The sequence below is a fragment of the Ochotona curzoniae genome, unplaced genomic scaffold (genome assembly GCF_017591425.1).
Source record: "Ochotona curzoniae isolate NIBS_2020 unplaced genomic scaffold, NIBS_Ocur_1.0 contig_1274, whole genome shotgun sequence".
Classification (NCBI taxonomy): domain Eukaryota; kingdom Metazoa; phylum Chordata; class Mammalia; order Lagomorpha; family Ochotonidae; genus Ochotona; species Ochotona curzoniae.
The window spans coordinates 844,647-866,747 of NW_024465023.1; the positions used below are offsets into that span (position 1 = coordinate 844,647).

General features: G+C 39.0%; 1 protein-coding gene across 4 annotated transcripts in view; it reads right to left on the minus strand.

Annotated features, from left to right (window-relative positions):
• Positions 1-4,743: 4,743 nt before the first annotated feature.
• AP1S2 (adaptor related protein complex 1 subunit sigma 2) overlaps positions 4,744-22,101 on the minus strand; it is a 28,501-nt gene continuing 11,143 nt past the window's right edge. The window contains exons 4-6 of one of the 4 annotated variants that reach the window (XM_040997524.1): positions 21,356-21,493; positions 6,929-6,937; positions 4,744-5,956 (exon numbers count right to left, since the gene is read on the minus strand). In XM_040997524.1, the coding sequence (XP_040853458.1) occupies positions 5,909-5,956; positions 6,929-6,937; positions 21,356-21,493 (195 nt within the window). In that variant the 3' untranslated portion in view covers positions 4,744-5,908. Of the gene's footprint in view, positions 5,957-6,928; positions 6,938-8,901; positions 10,275-19,417; positions 21,494-22,101 lie in introns of those variants that run through there. The other 3 variants (XM_040997533.1, XM_040997542.1, XM_040997515.1) reach the window with 3 other exon arrangements.

The following is a 22,101-nucleotide window of genomic DNA, read 5'->3' on the forward strand; positions in this document are numbered from 1 at the left end:
ACTTGTGTTTTTACTCCTTATGGCTGCTGTGTATTAACATTCAGGGCTGTGACCTCAAATGGGCTCCTAAGTGTCTGGCACCCTAGTTTAAAGTACCTTTATTTTCTGCAAAAAAATGTATTTACTGTAGAAAAACTAGATGTTGTAAAATATACGACTAACAAACATGAATGCTACTTTTAATACCTACTCATAATTGGTAACCAGCTCACACTGGTGCACTGTTGCTTTTTTTTCCTTATGGGTATCTATACATGCTTGCTTTTTACATAAAGATAACATATGATTGCTGATGAATTTCATTTTTTCATAGGAAGCGCTGTATTTGTTTTTACTTAGTGGTGAGGATCTAATTTTTTTTTAAAGATTTATTTTTATTATTTTTTCATTGGAAAGGCGGATATACAGAGAGGAGAGACAGAGAGGAAGATCTTCTGTCCGATGATTCACTCCCCAAGTGAGCGCAACGGGCCGATACTATGCCGATCCGAAGCCAGGAGCCTCTTCCGGGTCTCCCACGCGGGTGCAGGGTCCCAAAGCTTTGGGCCGTCCTGGACTGCTTTCCCAGGCCACAGGCAGGGAGCTGGAAGGGAAGCGGGGCTGCCGGGATTAGAACCGGTGCCCATATGGGATCCCGGGCGTGCAAGGCGAGGACCTTTAACCACTGCGCCACTGCGCCGGCCCCAAGGATCTACTTATTTTAAAAATCTATTTTTTTTCTTGTAAAGGCAGATCTGCAGAGAGAAGGAAAGAAACGTCTTTTGTCTGTTGATTTGCTCCCCAAGTAGCCACAGTGGCCAAAGCTGAGTCGATCCAAAGCCAGGAACTTCTCCTGGGTCTCCCTCACAGGTGCAAGTTCCCAAAAGGCTTTGGGCCAACCTTCATTGATTTCCCAGGACATAACAGGGAGCTGGCTGGGAAACAGAGCAGCCAGGACATGCACTGGCGATCACATGAGATCCCGGCGCTTGGACTTGGAAGATTAGTCAGTAGAACCATTGTGGAAGCCCTGATCTACCTATTTGTTCAACCACGTCCTTTTTGTTGGATTTTAAATTTTGCACTATTGAAGAATCGTTTGGTGAAAACAATCCTGTGAATTTCCTAAATATGTCTCATGTTTCTGTTAATTTCCTTAGAATTTTTTTTAAAGATTTATTTATTTATTGGAAAGTCAGATATACAGAGAGGAGGAGAGAGGAAGATCTTCCATCCAATGATTCACTCCCCAAGTGAGTGCAACGGCCGATACTATGCCGATCCGAAGCCAGGATCCAGGAACCTCTTCCGAGTATCCCACACGGGTGCAGGGTCCCCAGGCTTTGGGCCGTCCTCGACTGCTTTCCCAGGCCACAGGCAGGGAGCTGCATGGGAAGTGGAGCTGCCGGGATTAGAACTGGTGCCCATATGGGATCCCTGTGCGTGCAAGGCGAGGACTTTAGCCACTAGGCCACGCTGCCAGGCCCTAATTTCTTTAGAATTTTTTTAAGGATAAAATAAGTTTTTATTTATAGTCTTATAGTAAAGAGGGAAGCCTTAACTTGCAAGACAACTCTTGGGCAGTATGTACAAGATACTTCTTATTTCCATGGAATGGAATCAAACAGACTTGGACTACAAAGTACACACTAGAAATCAGCAAATGCTGGGAACAGAGTAGGAAAGAAACAAAGGAATGAGACCTAAACACACAAAGCCCTTCCCTTGGACCTGCTGAGCGCAGCCAGAACCAGGGCTGGGTCACACAGTGCAGACCGGGTCCAGGATAGCAGGAAAGTAGGACAGGACAATAGACAAGGAGTTAATTATGTTTTTAATTTTTTTTAAGATTTATTTATTTTTATTGCAAAGTCAGATATACAGAAAGGAGGAGAGAGGAAGATCCTCCATCTGATGGTTCATTCCCTAAGCTACCACAATGGCTGGAGCTGAGCCAATCCAAAGCCAGGAGCCAGGAGCTTCCTCCAGGTCTCCCACATGGTGCAGGGTCCCAAGGCTTTGGACCATCATCAACTGCTTTCCCAGGGCACAAGCAGGGAGCTGGAATGGGAAGCAGGGCTGCCGGATTTGAACTGGCGCCCATGTGGGATCCTGGCGTTTTCAAGGCGAGGACTTTAGCCGCTAGGCCACCATGCCAGGCCCTAGAATTAATTATACTAAAATAGATAAATACTAAAATACTTCCAAATTGCCCTCCAGAAAGACTAGAAAATATTTACTCTGGTTAGGCTGTTGCCTGTAATGCCAACTTCCCATTTGGGTACTGGTCCAACTCCCTGCAATATACTTGGAAAGGCAGGAGAAGATGGTCCGAGGACTTGAGCCCCTCCTAACCATCCAGAAGACCAGGAGGGTGTTCTCAGTTCCTGGCACTGACTTGGCTCTGCCCCAGCTCTCATGGCCATTTGGGAAGTGAGCCAGTAGATGGAAGATGATTCCCTCCCTCCAACTCTACCTTTCAAATGAAATAAATCTTAATGAAACAAAATTGACTCTGTCCAGACTAAGATTTACTATTTTCACAACACCACGTTCATCTTTAACAACCTGGAAAATTTTGTTTTGTTGCCTACCCAGCACTTTTTTCTGTATTTAATGGCCACTGATTCTTGTTGGCCTTACTGGATTATTCCACGGGCAAAATGTAGGTATTTTGTTTTTGAAGTACTTGAGGGTGGAAGCAGTCGTTTCCTGTCCTGTGCAGCTTCACGCTCGTCAGGTGGGGCTTTGTTCCAGGGTGTTACATTCTTTTATACTGTGTTGAAAAACTTTTAAAGAGCCTGTTTTTGTAATTTCTAGGATAATTGGTACCACTGCTACTGAATATAGTGTTAAAGCAAATCTGGTATTTAAAAAAATAATAGAAGGGTGGTCAGAAAGAAAGACTAATGTCAAAAAAGCCTGACATATTCCTAGATTTCAGATCACAAATCAAAAATGAATCACAGATAAAAATGCTGTCATGCTTAGACTTTTTAATATAAATTTAGTTCCATGGGTAAACTGGATACGTCGGACTTAAGAATATGTGGTATTTGGTAATCTTAGATTTTGGATTTTCAGGATTAAGGGTTTTAAGATGCACAAAACATTGAAAATTAATGAAATAGGAATTTTTCAAGATTTATTCATTTGTTTTTTTTTTTTTAAATTTAAAAGGCAGATTTGTAGAGAATAGAGAAAATCCTTCCATCTGTTGGTTCACTCCCCAGATGGCTGCAATGGCCAGAACTGAGCAGACCCAAAGCCAAGAGCCTCTTCAGGGTCTCTCGCGTGGGTGTAAGGGCCCAAGGCAAGACGCAGCCTCTGTTGCTTTTGCAGGCAGCTAGCAGGGAGCTGTCTTGGAAGTGGAGCAGCCGAGACTAAAACTGGTACCCACATGGGATGCTGGCACTGCAGCCGGAGGATTAGTCTGTTGAGTCACTGTGTTGGCCCCAGGAAAAAAATTTCTTAAAATTGAGATTACAGCATAATATCCACTAAGGATGAGTTCTCTAATTTGTGGTTAAGAAATGAAGTATATGGCCCAGAATAATTTCACTTTAAAAATTCAACTGATTCACCCTATAAATGAGTGAAAAAAATTCCTCAAGTACATAAGTGAGCTCACTAATGCTAAATATCACTAAGTTCAGGATTCGCCATACTTTTCTAACTATAGGTAAGATCACTCAGTTACACAATTGTAGTATACACGCTGACCAGTCTTAACAGATCTTGGAGGGAAAAGGAAACTGCCTTGTGGATCTGCACATAGTTCAGAAGTGGATGAGTTCCCTGCTGTGGGTGGGAAATTTTAAACTGTTCATTCATTGGTTACTTTATTCTGACATATGTTCCTCTGAAACTTGCTCATATTTTTTGGGAGTAATATTTTTTTATTATTTACTGAAAAATTGCACATCTACATTGTTGGCTAAAACCCCCTCCCAGACTGGAGTGCTTGGCTTTGAGTCCCAGCTCCAGTTCTGCTCATGTGCACGGGAGTGGGCGGGGCTGCAGGTGCCTACGCAAGCGCTTTGATTCCTGCCCCTCGTGTAGGAGACCTGGGTGGAGTTCCCAGCCGCCCCAGCCCTGGGCTTGTAGGCGCGTGGGAGAGTGAACAACTGAACGGGAGATCGCTGTTGCCTCCATCTTTTCAGTTAACCAGAGAAAGGGAAGCCCACAGTCCTATTTTCAGTGAATAGCTCCATGTCTGGGGCTCTCACTTAACATATTTTTGGTATACTAACAACTTATTTTGGATGGTAGTCCTTTCTGAACTCTTTAACTCTCCCAGTTTTAGGTTGTAGCATTTTTTTTTTTTATTATGAGGTCCCTTAGTTATTACAATAACCACTTTTGGCTTATTTATATTAGTCGAGTCTGCAAACATCAGTGTTTCTTCTGCCTCCTTGTATCTCTAGTTCATACTGGCAAAAGAGGAACCCAGGTGATTTGGAGTGCTTTTTGATTTTCTAGAATAATCTCAGTTGTTCATTTTGAAAGAGTAAAAAACTGCATCAAGGTTTTTAAAGTGGCATTTATTGATTGAAAATGTGCTGATAAGCTCTCATAGCATTGAATCAATTTTTTTTCGTGAAGTTGAAGTACATGAAGAGTCTTTAAGTGTGCTTAGAACCCACCACCAGCTTTCAAGTGGAGGGGAGTTTTCACTATTTTTACTGAGGAAAAAAAAAGAAATTTTCCCATCAGCAGCTCTCTGTAGATTGATAAGCTTGCAAAGACAGAAACACACTACAGTGTTTGTTGAACATTTATTACAACTAGTCGGCAATGTGGTAAGACAATGCTCACGTGGCCTGCATACTGGTCACAATCACAACAAAGCTTCATTCAGCCCAGCAAATACAAGTGAAGGTGGAAAGCATGAAGACAGGATTGGATATGTGGAAGTATGTACAAGGTGATGCTCTACACTTACTAATGCCATTTGACCTCTTTCAGCTCTCGTTTTGTTCTAAGAAAGGTATCTTTCTAAAATTATCATTAAGACTTCTGATAAGTAGGCAATCTCAAAGAAGGAAAAGAAAGCGCTCTCAAGCTTGCAGCACTTCGAAGGAGAGGGAGGCAAACTAACGCTGGTTTGCATCAGTGCCCTTAGAAGGAACATTCGCGCTTGGAACAATGACTTAATGCTTTGTGAAGAAAGCCTGTAAGATACTGTTGGGAAGAGTTGAGAAAAACTAATATTTCTACGTTATTTTAGGGCATCAACCAGCAGTGTAAGTGACTAAATGATCAGAATCACAAAGACTTCATCTCTCTGTGTGCCTCAGCCTTAAAAATCTTGTGCTCACTACTGTGAAGCAATTGGTTCCTTGCACCAGGTGCAAAATGTTAACTACCTAGCTAATTTAGTGATTCAAAAGATTCTATATTGCCTTTAATGTATGTACTTTCCAATAGGGATCTTTGGTATGAATTTGTAGTTTTAACAGTTAAATTTCCATCCATTTGTATGTGACATCAGTTCCCTTTTTTCTGATGTATGCTGACATGCAGCACTAGTCTTTGGCTTCACAAAACCAGGTTTCATATCATTTGAGTTTGCTTTGTCATATACAGTAATTGACAAATATGTATTGCCTGATTTTACATGTACATAGATGTCATTTCCATACATGTACATAATCCAGATGACGAGAAACTGATCCATAAACTTTATCAAGAAAAAGTATCATTCCGCATCATTTTGATCATACTTAGGTCCCTTCATTTTATCATTTGGCTAACCAAAGTTCCCTTTTAAAAAAGTGTGTGGCCCTAAATAAATAAATAAAGCAGATTAGCAAAACAGTAATACTGACAAGACATCATCTTACACCATTAGCTAACATGGACATGAAGGCAGTGACCATCTACAGTGTGTAAAATGCCACAAGAAGTCATCAACAAGGGAGGAGAGTTATGTCAGTCCAATTTCTTCAAGAACACTACGTGGGGTCTCAGCTTCCTGTGGAGGGAAAACGTGAGATTCCAGTAAGCAGATACAGAGTCCGAAGGCAGGGAAGTTGACACGGAAGGGCATTCTTAGTTTTGAGAATCAACCAAGCAGTTACGTGTCATAGGAGCCATCCATTAGTGACAGCTGGTGGTTATTTAGCGTTTTGTGTCCCAAACACTGCAGATTACAGAAGGTTGTTTTGATCACTCACTAAATACCTTCCAATTACCTACCCAAATGCCAGGCGCTTCTGTCGCAAACAGCCGTCATGCCCAGTGCAAACTCACTGGGACTGATGAAATCATTGCTACTCAATGATGTGCAGCAGTAGTTATTTTAGTAGCAAAATTCTAAAGTTCCTCCAAATATAAATGAAACACCACACCACTCCCTCCCAACCTGAGTTCCCACAGTTCTTGACCAAATACTGTGTTCCAGGCTCCGCTCTTTTTGGCCACATGCATTTATAGAAATGTTTTCCCTCCTGGGGTTTTTACTTGATATGTCCACAGCATGGAAGCTTCAGATACCCACCTTCCCAGACTTCCCAAGGGCAACAAAGGGCATTGGTGGAGGCCACATTTTTGCTGTGCTATCCCCTGTCACAGTGCCCATGTTTGCCGCTTGCTAATGGCAGATTCTGGCAGGCAGAGGAAAGTGTGCCTGTCATGAGGTCTCTGCCACCCAAGGGGCAGACCTAGCTTAAATTCTTAGTTCCCTGATCCCTGCCTTACTGCTAGGAACCAGCAGATGGGAGATCTTTGTTTCACAAATAAAATCTTTTCTCAATATCAAAGAACAACAAAACAGGTATATCTGGAAAAGTTTTTCAAAGTCATTGATCTTACACATCACAAAATAGAAAGGGACCAGTTTTGGTGATGTTTCAGGTGTTACTAGCAGCAGTACTGTACTGAAAGCAGCGTTGTTTTTAATGGGGAACAAAAATGTAAATTATCATCGAATAATAATTTAACTTACTTTTGCATCCTAATTGTGGTACAGCACAAAAAGAAGGAGGAAAATTGTATTAAACCATAAATCCTTAGAACGTTAGATTTAATTGTATGTAAAGCATTTCATGATGCTCATCTTTTAAATTAGTTAAACTCTGGTCTGTTTCCATATTTGTAAAACAAGAACAAGACCACTTACCTTTATACACCGAGACTGAGCTAAAAGTCAGCACATGATTTATAGTGCTCAATACTCGTTAGCCAACAGTTACACAACTGAAATCTAAATGGAAATGTGCAGTACTAACCTCAGTATCATATATAAATCAGCTATATAGCTCATAAAATGACCTGATGGTATCTGTAACTAATGAAAAATGGATAAGCATTTTTACAAAAGTGTCTGATACATGTTTAAAAGCAGTCTTAGCTATAAAGTATTGCCGCTGCCTGAACACCGCATTTTAATTTAATCAGGCTACAGATCTGAAATATAGCTGGGGGATCAAAGAACAAGCTAAACATTGCCACAACAATGTATTGTGCCAAATAGACAATGTAGGAAAAGTTAAGAGAAGAAATGATCACCTAGCTTAAAAAAAAAAAGTGGCAGAGGGGGGAAAGCAGACTTGTTAAAGTTTAAAACACATTTTAATCAGATACTCGTTTGGAATCTAGTCCTAACAAGCCAATCATAAAAAGACATTTTTCAGATAATTTGAAAAAACTGAACCAGGTACAAGACACTGTTATTCTTCTTAGGCATGGCACCTGTCTGTTAAGGATGTGTTACCCAAGTACTAAAGAAAGGACAAGATGTTTAGGGCTTGCTCTAAGACACTGAGGCAAAAGGGGGAGCCACAAATATTCACTTGATGGTTGTTAAAGCTGAATGTTGTGTACAAGAGAGTTCTTTATAGCATTCTTTTCTACTTGTGTGTCTCAAATTTTCCATGGTACATGTTTTGGGGGCAGGCACTGGGTCTACCCATTACGTTGCTGTGTGAGATGTTTCAGATGTTGCCTCCGACTAGGGTATATCTGGGGTGACTGCAGCTGATGGCCCCAGCACTCGAGTCCCTGCTGTTGGTGCGGGAGACCTGGACTGGACTGCTGGGCTCCTGCTGCAGCCCGGCCCAGCCCTGAAGGTTTTGGATATCAGGGGAGTGAAGCAGGAGATGGATCAAGCTCTCCAACTTTCAAATAAAGTGAAAATAAATTTTTGGAAATTAGGCCATACTCCCAAAAGTAATGTAAGTTAACCTGTTTCACTTACAAAAATTTATATTTAGCTTTAATTATTTTACACTGAACACTTGAATTACATATTAAAAGTTATTTTTTTAATTTAAAGCAATTCTTCAAAATTCCATGTAGCCTTTAACGTGTTAATAAAAGGCTACCTACACTGGATTTTGCAATTTACACATATCCCACAGTTACATCCTGAAACTGGTCATATTTCCCTAATTTGTTCACTGCCCTCAATCTTATACAGCATTTCCTAAGGAGACTCATACTGCTTTCTGAAACTGTGTTATTTAAATTTGTCCTTTCTAAAAGTCCTGATTTTGTTTATAGATTTTGATATATACATGGATAGATTTTTATAAACTTTACAAATGTGATTTTCATATGTTCGCCCTCAAATTTAGCTCAAAATTACCTGTGGGAACTGGTATGGAAAATGGTCAAGTGAAGAGAAACATGAAGCAGAATGGTGGTTAGCGGGGTCTAGTGGGAGCGGGAATGGAGACTGGTGAATGGGCACGACATTTCCATTGTGGAAGAGAAAAATGTTGTGGAGGTCTGATGTGGAACAGTGTGCACCTACTCAACATTAATGAGCTGTGCACTGAGAAATGGTTAAGATGGTGAATTCTATGGTACATTTTTTTTGAATCACAATTTTAACATTACCTGGAAAAATGAAAATACAAAATGTGTTATTTTATCAAAAGGAATGGAAAAGAAAAAAGTCATCCACATGAGACGAAGTACATGCAATACTTTTATTTAAGACATGCAAGAAAAGCTATTTCAGAATCTACGAATTTAAAGCAAGCAGCTGTTTACGGATAACAAAAGAAGCAACATTTTGTTACAGCTCAGCACACAGCATCAAAAGCACACTGGTATGAGACGATGCATATTTATGCAGCATTAAAACAGGATGAATAACACATTGCAGGGCTGGGGAGAGTTGGTGGAGGAAAAACATGGAAATGAAGGACCAATGTTTCAAATGGATTCGGTTCAAATGCTCACTTGAGAGCTCCACCCATTACCAAATGGTTAAAAGTGGAAGTGATCTGTAGATTTGCATTTCCTGCTTATACTAAGTTTGGTCATTGGTTTTCTTCCACTGGTTAAGTAGTTCAACTACCTTGAGGTTACTGTCTCACGACATCTTATTTAACTCATATAAACAATGAACTATTTGGTACTTTGCCTTTTATAATGTGCTACATTTTATTTAAAAGCATATGTAATAGTGCTATTAAAATTTTAACATTCAGAAATATAATTAACAGCAGTAGTGAAATGAATACTCAAAATATTAGAAAGCAACAACTAGCAAAATATGTTTAGGCTTTAAGGCTGTTAGAATTTTTGAGCTATATGAATGAACTCCGTAACGTTTAGAAAAGGCTACCACTGAGCAGCAGATACTGCATAAAGGACTTGAAACAGTTCTCTCAAAGTCCCTGGAGAGACACTGTGATACAATATAGCATGAAAGTGATGACATGTATGTAGCACTACAAACTTTCTTAAAAATGGAGTGTTCTAACTGTATATATCATATGATCAAATTAATTTCACTTTCTGGTATTATTTCCGCATATACTTTGGTGTGGTACATTAGGAGACATTAGCTCACCTAGACTGATACAATCACATTAGAGTGTTTATTTTGGTCCTGACATTCGAAAGCCAGTGCACACCATGGATCATGGCGTTGCTTATTATGAACTGGCACTTGAGCTGTATTTTGTTTGGTAAACGATTGCCAGAATCTTCTCTAGATTAACCATAGGTAGTTTATTAATGACAATATGTATGTGTTTAAGATAGAAATTAACTCAAAACATTCACAGGCCATATTTTTGTTGAGAAGAAATTAGTGAGCTGTAGAGGAATAAGCAATATCAAGTTTACGAATATAATGAAAATAAAACAGATGAGTCAGGAATAGGAGGAGAAAAAACCAACGGTAAAGGTACTGGAGTTCTCATACAGGATAACCAGTCACCAAGCTGAGGGTATTTTCTTTCATAAGTACATCAGCTCTATTTCCTCTGTGAAATTCTGCATACACGACGAGTAGTCAGTTAGTACACAGGGACATTAAAATATTCATGCCGTGGCTACAAAAGAAATGCACATATTCTTAAAACTAACACAGATACAGATTTCCAGAACATTCAGTTCACAGTAAAGAAAAGCTGGCTTTGTTCTTTGCTCTATGGCTTTTACATAACACCCAGAAATTCAGATTTGCCTTTTCTAACTTTACTGCATATAATGATAAATAAAATGATGTACTGGGCCCTAAAAAAATCCTTTAACCATCTGTGCATTTACTAATAATACTCTGAAAAGATTGTTAATGTAAGGTCTCTTGTCAGTAGTGAGGTTAAATCAAAATTGAATTGAAATATTCCTACCAGTACTGTGAATTATTTTACTCCACAAAGTTGAGATCCTAGAGTAAAATCCCAAGAAAACGTAGCAAACGTAGTCGTCATTTCATATTTTAAGTAACAATGAAGGTTTTTGATTGTTCACTACACAAACAAAAATCTCGAAACCTGGAGACTACTGGTTTTGACCTCAAGATGGGCTTTCACATCGCCAGATTTGTTCAGCGTCATCCAGGTCTTCGTAAGATGTGTCACCCAAGCAGGACTAAAGTTCCAAGATGAGGTTCTACAGATGGACTGCTGAGCGCTCCAAGGCTTCTCTAAAACTAGAGACTGAATTATGTGCCGGGGAGAGGCCTCGGCACCCTTCCGCTTTCAAAGTGATTATACTCACACTCAAAGGCTTCCGACTCCAAAATGTTTAAAATTGCCTACTTATTTGAATGTTTCTTAAAGTATCCTAGTAGTAATATTTGTTCAAGTTGGAACTTTAAAATACTAAGCTACAAAATCATGTAAAATGCCTCCAAATATGTAACATATCTCAAATAACTATTACAAAAGTATCTGAGGAGAAAAGTCAAGTAAACATTAACCCTCAGATAATTCCTAGCATGTCTTTAAAATATCGGACAGTTGGCCTTCTCCTGCCCAAATTCACACTGCATGACATCAGAATGAAGCAGCAAGTTAAACGATAATAAATTAACCCCCCAGTGTTTCATTTTCTTACAGCAGCTTCTGTTCTCACAGGGCACCACCGGTGTAAGTGACTCCTAGTAGTTAACCAAATACTTTTTCTGTCAATGAATCTCTGAACCCATTTCAATATTCTGTGTAAAGAATAAACTGTCAATCCCAATGATGTATCGTTATCAGGGAAAACTTCTGTCAGAAAAATGTCAAATGAAATAATTGGGAGTATCGCTGAGAATTTAAATGTAAATGGACTTGCCAAGTAATGCTAAAAATATAAATCACAAGCTTAACAAAATTCTAAGTACAAGCTAAATTCACATATCCATGCTCCCTCACACCCGGTGAAACTCCTGCTATGGGAGAAGTTTGCCTGTCATAGCATCTTTCACCTAACTAATACCAGTTCTTTAGCCATCATATCTCAGTTTTGACTCTTTTGTTTCTTTCTTCAGTTTATATCACATCATGTAGAAACCAACCACAAATAAAGTCAAGGTCCTTCGGGGAAGGGAGTTTCCTAAATAGGGTTCACGTGTAGCCACTGCTCACCAGAGAACACCGCTGGCTGTGAAGCACCACATTCAAGTCTGCGTGAACACTGAAAAAAACCGACAGCCTCAAGCATTCGCAGCTCACTATCCAACAGCTCTCTTACTGCCTGTTCCGCAAGGACAGGCTTCACCAGTCAGCTCAACTGCTCATGCCTGATGACCCTATATCACCATGCTTAAACAAGAAATCAGCATCCAGGAGAAAAGTCCCCTTCAGTGGCAACACCATTCAAGAAGAAAGGAAACCCTAAAACACATGAAAACTGAAGTGTTTTTTCTTCGTTCATTTGAAGGGCAGAGTAACTGAGAAAGGAAGTAAGGCAGGGAGGGAGCGGGAAGTGAGGTTGGCAAGGGATGGGAGAGGGAGGACAAGGGAGAAGGAAACAGAAGAAGGCAAGAGGAAGAGAGAGATCCAGCCTCGAGTTACTGCTTTACTCCCCACACAGCTACAACAGCAAGGACTGGGGCAGGCCAACTCAGCCAGGAACACCAGCCAGGTTTCCCAAATGGGTATCAAGAACTCAAGGACCTGTGACATTCTCTGCTGCTTCCTAGGTACATCAGCAAGAAACTGGATTGAAAGCAGAAGCAGGACTGACTCCCAGACACTCTGATATAGATGTGGGCATGCCAAGTGGTGGCTCACCCTGCAGTGCCACAACTCCTGCTCTTCAATGTTTCCTTCTCCCATTTTTAAACTGCTATAGTGTGTTTAATTAATTTCCCAGTTAAGTCTGCTATAGTCTGAAATGGTTCTATAGCAATAAATGCCCAGTAATCCTTAAACATTGGATTTTTAGCCCATTGATATAGATAGGGCAATAATTAACAGACCTTTTTTCCTCTCATATATAAAGAAAATATTATAGTGGATATATCAATATAAGTGCCAGCATTCTGGGTCTCACATTGTAAGTACATTATGTGTATCACAAAAAGATTATATTATCTAAGAATCATGAAGGGTGACAGGAAAGTCTGCCACAGCACACAGGGATTCTGTGGAGCACTAGGCCTGGTAGCTTCCATCTGTTGCAATTAATCACATATACCACGCACTCAACAGACTAGAGGTTTAACACACTAAAAGGCCAGTGATTTACATTATGTGGGCATAAAAGCCAGAATGGTAGTGAGAAAAAATATTTTTAATGCAGTTGATTTCTCAAACATGATTTTTGAATAAAACTATAACAGGCATATTATTTTTGACCTGAAATGGTCTTTTACTCCTTGGCCATCCATCTGTCCAGCAATAATTTGCATCCCTCTAAGTTCACTGCCTACACATCCTTGTCAGCCAACGTCTTCTCCCCAGTCCCCGATGGCTGTCCGCTAGACGGTATGTTTCTTAAGGTCAAGAAAAAGAGCTTGCTCAATTGCATTCATTTAATTCATGAAGGAAAAAAAATATGTTCCAGCTTCTTAACAAGAAGAATCTTCTTGCGCAAGGAGATGCTTTTTATCCCATCCCCCCCTTCTTCCAAAAGAGGATATTTTTTTATTCCTGTTAGTCATCATTTCCTCCATTAGCTCTTTCTCCCTAGGATGCATCTTCAACATTCCTGTGCACTAAGAATAATTTTGTTCTCAAAGCCCTACAAAAAAAGACAAGCTGTAGTGGGAAGTGTAGGATGACAACAAACAGCAGAGTGAATCAAGTTACAGCTGTTCTGGGAGCCACCTGCCTTCCTAAAAAAAGAACAGACCACAATATTGTCATTTCCTAGATATTCCTCTATACTATACCAGGCTTATGACTGCAAAGGGAAACTAAGCCGGGAAAGCAGGAGCACTGGGAAGGCAGCAGTACCTCCCGGGGGCCTGAGAAGTGCTTATGTACACTAACGGCTGCATAGGCCAAGTCGATTGTCCAGCCTCCTGATTTCTCTTTCTAGTACATAATGTGAAAGATAAAGTAGTTTACATTTAATGAGAGGCATATATAAATAAGGATAATTTTGAGTTAATGCCCTACTGCAGTTTTCCTTGTAAAGGGGCTTCTTGAGCTATTCTTTGAATTTTAGAAATAGCAGACTTTACCCTTCCTGTTTGAATATAGGACGGTCCTTCTCATGGCCCCCAGCTGAATTCTATGGCAAAGACAGCAAAGTCTTCACGCTCAACTCTGGAATACCAGTCCTGTGTTAAAGCCAAAGGATTGGGGAGTATCTAATCCCCCAAGATTAATTTTGACCAATGAGTTTCAAAAAGAGAAAAGAAATGAAAGTGCCTTTTAGGGGATAAGGCATTTGCTGTCAGTCTTTTTTACAAGCATTTGTGAAGTAGCAAATGATTTTAAACATTAAGTTAGTGATGAATTGCAACAGCTATGTGATTATAGATAATTGGTGTCTAAATGGCCAAGAACAGACACTTCATCTGCTGACACTTTTGCTTTGTAAATGTTACTCTAATTCTACCATTGGGTTGCAGAAAGTACACTTTCATTCACATAGTACCATTTTTTCCAGTTTTAAATATCTGTAATAGACATGCTTGTTTCACTTCAAAGATTTTAAGAGGTAACACCTGTTAATATCCTGCCCCTAGATCCTTCCTCATTGATATAGTTGATCACTGCATAGAAATCCATTTCATTTGTCTTATAGCTATACAAGTTTCATATATGGTTGTATCACAATTTTCTTTACCTACCTCCTGCTGATGAAATTAATGGCTTACTTTATACTGAGTATGTTTCTTGATGCATTTGTATAGATCTGTTGGGTATAACTCCTGGAGCCTGGAAGCGTAACTGATGGGTTAAAAGGTATAGTATACATTTAATTGTGAATGGACATTGCCTAATTAAGCAAGATGAACTACAACTTCAAATGCTTATAAGCAGCAATGAGAGTATCTCTCATCTTTTCCCATCAAAGACAAAAATAAGTAAGGAGGTCTGGTTGACATTTTAATTGATCCCTTAATAAAGGGACATTTTTTCCACTTGTGAATTACTTATATCTTCTGTTATAATGTGTTGCTGATATACTATTTCTCATAAATTTATCTTAAGGACAGAGTAATTTTACTATAATTTATAAACACTGTTCTAAAACTGGTTATAAAATACTAAAGAAAAATTACTTTATCTGGCAGTTGACTATCCTTTTTAAATGAAATATCAGAGAAACTTAGCACAACATTAAGCATTCTCTACTGGAACTCTGTTACGTTTTCCTTGAGATACTCTAAATCAGCATTTTCCAAATATAAAAGATTCGACTGAATCAATGAATTTCAAACACCAACTCTTAATACCTTTATGAAATAAATTCTTTGTAGGGTGCAAAAGAGAGTAACAAAAAGTCTAAATATACAACAAAAGTGGATGTGTAAATTCTGGTTATGTAAACTATTCCTCCATTATGAAACGAATTCAAATTCTTGAGGGGATGGAGAGGTAGACAGGAAAGCCCAAAGGGTTGTGCCTGTTCAAGGGTAGACCCAATTTGGTTTCCACACAAGAAGTGGATTGTCATGACGTAAGTTAATATATCGGGCTGTTGTTGAGGACAGGCTTGGCTGTGGGTGAGGTTTCAGTGAAGGTAATTCTAGGAAGTCACAGGGCTGATGTCTGTACCATTTTGGGTCAGTCTAATACATCTCTTCTTTCATAACTTTAAGCGTTTTTCTCCTTCATCTTGTAATTTTCATTATTTTTCAACCAGTTATTTATACTAGGGACTACACATAATACTAAAAAGATGTTGCAGTCTATACTTCATTGAGAAATATCTATTTGAAGGAGTTAAATTAAACTAGGATTTCTCCAGGTGGGCACAATCGTTTTGGGAGGGGTGCTGTGCTGTGTACCTGTACTGTAGGACATTTAGCAGTATCCACTGGTTTGTACCTGCTAGGTGTCAGTATCACTGCACTCCCTTCCCAACTGTGAGTTTCAAAAATGTGCAGACGTTGCCTAATGTCCCAAGAGGGTACAGATGCCCTACAGCCACCCAGTTAGGGCCACTGAGTTTAATCGAACTGGCTCTGGTTCATATGCAAGAGTATATTCTAGTGTACTTGCCCGAACTTGCTTATCTTCCTATAATAAAAAATTATATTGGTTAAAAAAAAAAAGGCTATAGAAGAAATTAAAAAATTATGCTGGCAGAGGGAAAAAGTGAAACCTGAACATTTTCAGAAAGTACTTTTTAATGAAAAAATTACCACCAATGTCTTGGACTATCCTTGTGCAGGTCCCAATCCCAGGGCTATTTGCAATTATTACAACTTTTCATCATTACAAATAGTCCAGAGCACCAAGAATTGGCTTCGAATGAGAAATGAAACAGCAAGGAGAAAAATCCTCAAAATTCTGAAAAAGCAGACAATGAAAAAGAGCTTAAAAACCACAAATATACAGAAAAATAATTACAAGTGAAAAACCAGCAACCAAGGACACTGGCCAAATTGTTTCTCATAAGGCAAGATTTGTTAAATTTTCTGTATTTTTTATATCGACCCTTACATGTTTTCTATTTCAAACATTAGTGCAACTAGACTCCATTTATCCAAAATCTGTTACTGCAGACCCCAATTAGGCTTACCCAGGAAAATGAAAATGTGCAAGCATGAAAGAGTACAACACAAGAATTAGAGGAATTTTTCTTAGTAAAGCAAATCCTGAAGGGATTAATAGCAAGATAATTTGTTCTTGCTATCAAATGACATTATACAGATTTAAAAACATATGATCCTTTTAAAAACAATATATTTTTAAATTTGACTAGCATGTCTCAATTTTCCATTAGCAAGATTTAACTTTAAAAGAACATCCAAACTTTTAAACAGTAGATTGTTATGAAATGCTTCTACTTAAAATAATTTGAAATTACAAAAGCTTGACTTTCAAGAGGTAACTTTTTCTCCCAAGATTCTTACCTGTCCATTTTTTATGCAGTCTCACAGGCTTATTAATTATTACTTTGCCCACAGAGATACGGCATAGTACCAGCATGTATCATGCAGTTCCCAGCACTAAGAGAAATCAAGTGTAACAGCACTAATTCTCCGGAGAACACCACTGTATTCACAGAGGGGACCCTCTTGAAGTAGAAGCAAATTCCTGAGGGTGAGCTTGCTTTGGTGCCTCCCAGGCTAAGTTAGTGAGAAACAAATACCAACAGCAAACAAAGCTCAAAAAAAAACCAAACAACAACAAAAAAAAAACCCACAAATTTCAAAATGATGCTGTTAGTATCCAAAAGAAAGGATGACACATCTCCAAGCACTGACCCATACTATCATGCACTGTCTGCTGAGGTTAAAGCCCGGTGCCCGACAGTTAACTACTGCAAGGACTAGCAGTCATCTCACGTGCAACAGGTTTCGCATAGCACCCCTTTTTTCCATGCCACAAAAATGGTAAATTTAGTAGTTACCAATATATAAGTTGGGGTGAAAGGGGCTAAACCTTTAGACTGCTCTTTATCATAAGATATCCTCAGCCAAACCTCCCCATTCTTCATTCTGGCTCTATAAAATCAAGGAGCAGAGAAAAGCCGGTAAGTACCTGACTTTACTGAAAAACAAAACAAAACAAAAACAAACAAAAATGCACTTGAGCGTTTCCTGTCTCATTACACATGTGTGTGTTTATCAAATAAATCTAACTGAATCACCACTCCCCACTCTACCTCCCACCCTGCCTCAGATCTAGCTCAAAACAAATGGGGGGGGGGGGAGGATTCATTCCACGTATTACAAAGAATACTAATTTAATAACCTCAGCATGTTGTGCTTTAATAATTTAGGAAGCAACTGCATCACCAATGGCACATTAGAAGACATGCTTTAAATTACAACAGGGCCTGGCATGGTGGCCTAGTGGCTAAAGTCCTCACCTTAAATGCGCCCGGATCCTATATGGGCGCCGGTTCTAATCCTGGCAGCCCCACTTCCTATCCAGCTCCCTGCCTGTGGCCTGGGAAAGCAGTTGAGGACGGCCCAAAGCCTTGGGATCCTGCACCCGCATGGGAGACCTGGAAGAGCTCCTGGCTCCTGGCTTAGGATAGGCGCAGCACTGGCCGTTGCCCTCACTTGGGGAGTGAATCACTGGATGGAAGATTTTCCTCTCTGTCTTTCCTCCTCTCTATCTGACTTTATAATGAAAATAAATAAATCTTTTTTTGCTGTTGTTGTTAATAACTAAATCTTAAAAAAATTACAACAAATATTAAAACCTGCATAATGGGCCAATTCCTTGGCTTTCCCCCAAATCTAATTATGTATTTATGCAGTCAAATACCAAAAGGAACACAGAATTTGGGCTGCAATTGTTGAAAGTAATCCTCTATCTATAATGTAATGAAACAAAATATCTATATTTAACGAGAATGTCTGATTTTTAGCAATTATTATTCAAATATATATTTATGCTATATTCTTATTATTAGTAGTAATAAGCCAACAGAAAATTGACTTTATGTGACTGTGTCCCTTGTTTGCCTATAAAATGAAGGACTACCTAAATCATGTAACATTTATGCAAACTGGGTAAAAGGAAAAATATAAGAAAATTTTCTGAGAGAGATAAACATTCTTAAGAGTAAAAATGTCTATTTCACTAGCTTAAAACAAAGTAAAATTACTTTGTGATTTCCATATATCCTGAAAGCAACAGACAAGAGTTCACTGTGAGCTATCTTTAGTGTGTAGAAACAGTGAATTAAAGTAGAAGGCCTTACACTAAACAGAAGAATCATGACTCAAAAGATTCAGATTGAAACTAATTAGTTAGAATTTCTGATACAAATTTAAAGCTACATCTACAATTTTGGAAGCAACATCATTTCTCATATCCCAAACCATAAGGCCAAAAGAACTAATATAGATCCAGACATTTTACAAAGTCTATAAGAAATGACTTGAACACATTAATCTACATAACCTGTAAAAATTTCTACTACTGTTAATCTGGGCAGTGCAAATCGCTAATCTGAGAGACCAGCTCCATACAGAAACACCTGCTGGAGAGCTATGAGTTTCTGTGCTATAGGACTGAGGCAAAAAGAAGTTCGTATGTAAAACAACACTGAAAATGCACATATCAAGACAATGCATAAATAGGGCACAGTGGTTAAGGCTCCACAGAGCTCCACAATGAGGCAGATGTGGCTTTGCTGGGTGCTAACCAGCTGCCGGTACACCAGTCCAAAGGAGCTCAGAGTCTCACACATAATTGCTCAGTTAGCATTAGCTAACATGCGTATGTTATTGTCATGATATCTAGAATTTTTTTGGTAGCCATCTGTGCAGTGCTGCTTCTCATTCCACCTTGCATTTTATGAACATAATATTCAACTACTCTCCCAGAGATGTAAGCCTATATCATGTGTAAACATACACACATTTGTTTTAGGAAGGGACACTGGGCTGCACCGCACTGCCTTTGAACGTCTGCAGCTGAAGTGGGCAGAGCAGCGGGAGCCAGGCCTTGCAGTGTACTCTCACGCACTCTCAGGTCACCATCTTGTTTCCTCAAATCTTGAATGTCTAAGAAAAAAGGTCACCCATACAGCTACATAGAAAGCATCTTAAGTTACTACTCAAGCTTGACTTCTGCACAAAACAATGTGAAAGCAGCCAAATATGGGACCAAAGTTCTCTTCTAAAAACAAGAAACTACAGTCACGAGTAGTCCATTTGTTTTTCAAGAAGGATGAAAAGGGATAAGGAACATTTCAAATGGAACTGTGCACCTGTAATGACATTTTTAACCCCTAATACACTAATATTCAATATATGCTATAAGGGAGTATAGCATAATTGTCATATCAAAGTTATAACAATTTCCGATTAACATTTAGAAAAAATAATCTAGGCACAAGTAGATAGATATCATGCCCTAAGCATTATTTTTCTGGGTAGACATTAAATAATTCAAGGCTGAACTTCAATAATGTTGAAAATGTTAAAAGGCTAATATAACTAATCAGCAAATGAAAAACGTGGAGGAAATAGCGGGTTCTGATAGAACAGAATACAGTTCCACAATAGTGAACCATAAAAGTGATCGAAGGAAGGCCCAAATAAGGACACTTCCCAAGTCTTAACCATGGTTTTGACCTAATTGTTAAAATAAAAGTTTGCTTACTGAATAGCAAAATAAAGATATGCTAACTGGAAGGCCAATTTTACAACAGAATGTGAGCTTGTAGTTAACACAGCTGATGTAAAAAAAAATGTAGAAAATGACATGGTTTGTGATTGAGTAAGCATCACTGCAAACCATACACACAAGGAAAAGAGCCTTGCTCATGTCACTTGGTACCAGAGAGGCCAATTAAATACCTCACTTTTGCAGGCACCTTAACTATTATTTCTGGTAATAAGACTAATAAGTGTCAATGTATTCTTTCATATCTAATACCTGTACATTCCAAATCATATCATCTCAACACTGAGCCACTCCCCCAAAATTGATCCTGGTGATGACTCACTCATGAGGGGGTTCCCACAGAGGTAGAAAATTATGAGGGTGAATGGAGAAAGACAAATACTCTTCTCACATATCGCATTCCCCTAACACTTGACATTTCTGTTAAACAAAAATGCTTAAAAAATTACCTTTAAAGTTTCCTTTAATAATTAAACAAGAACAAACTAATAAATATGTAATAAATAAGGGGCTAAAATAAACTAAAAACATAAAACCATGCTTTCAATGTTTCTTGAAAATGAGCCCAAATAAAACCCACTCAAGATCATTCATATATATATATACACACACACACACACACATACTTCACTATCTTAATGAAACTCCTCATGCTACAAGTTTTCTATGTGACTAAAACCATAATTAGCTCTAAAATATAATTCAGTTTAGTAGTCTGGCTTCTAAAAGCCAGACTTATCTATGAAATTTTAAACTTCACTAATAGATAACACACACATCACACAGAAAAGCAGCACACAATGTTACATGGAAAGGGAAAAGGGTTATTACAGTTCTGGGGATACAGAAGGAAGTCAAGAATGGGGAAGTTTTGACTGAACATGGTTTGTTATTTAAGAATAAGAGAAACAAGCACTTGGCTACTTTGGCTAATACAAAACTAGAGGATTCTAAAAAAACATGTAACTGGAAAATAGGATCGATTTGTTTGGCTCCATTTGTACTTAATGGGCATGAGAAAACATGAACCAATTTGGAATAAAACACCCTAAAATCATAGTCAACTCTTGATTACGCCACACTAATGAAAAGGGGGTTGTGTTATGTAATTCAAAACAAACCACGGATGGAGCATTCTTAGCTGTTACTTTTGGCCAATCTTTTCCTTTCTTTCTTCTAACACTATAGACTTTAGTAATTTGGGGGTCCAAAACAAGCCGACAAGAAGAGGTTTGACTGGCAGACCATCTCCAAAGTGAACCATGCATCCACAGATGACTGAGCTGTGATGCCACCACCACATATTCCAACCAATAAACCACGGGAGGAAAGACACTACAGGCAAAGCTGCAAGTGTCGCCACGAGGGCAGATTCCCTCTGTGAAGCACAACATGCGAGCAGCTGGCCAAGAGGAGCAGCTTACCTCCTGCAGTAGATCAGCCTGCTCAATGGCTTTAAGGACATTTTTCTTGGATGTTTCTTGAACTTCTCCTCCCAAAAGAAACTCATCCAAAATAAAGTAAGCCTTCTCAAAATTGAAGATAATATCAAGTTCACACACCTGAAAAGCAAGCAAGCAAACAAAACCCCACAAAGACCCACTGTTAAAACTTAGAAAAGCTGGTTATTTTTGTTTGTTTGTTTTGCTTTGTTTTAAGATTTACTTCCTTGAAAGGCACTGTTGCAGAGATGGAGAAGAGAGCATGCTATTTTTCATCTGTTGGCTCCCTCCCCAAATGGCTACAACAGTTGCGCTTGGGCTGGGCTAAAGTCAGGAGCTTCCTCAGGACTCTCCTGTGGGTACAGAAGGTGTGCAGCAGGCGGGAGCTGAGCGGAAGAGAAGCTGCCGGGATGGGAGCAGGCCCCCAGTGGGATCCAGCATTTCAGGCAGTGATGCTTGAGCTCATTACAAAACAACATCAGCTCTGAAGCTAACAAATCTCAATCAGTATCATAAGGAAGTGAACAAAACCTGACCAGACTGAATCCATCTTAATTCTAAGAAAAAAAAAAAAAAGGGGCCATCATGCTAACTGAATGTCATTGATTTATATTAAGCTACATTTTCAGATTTCAAGAACTTGAAAATATAATGCCTACAGGGTACACAAGATGTGGGTCTTCAGGTTCCTAATAACTTTCTACTCATCAATCTGATACTTAAATATA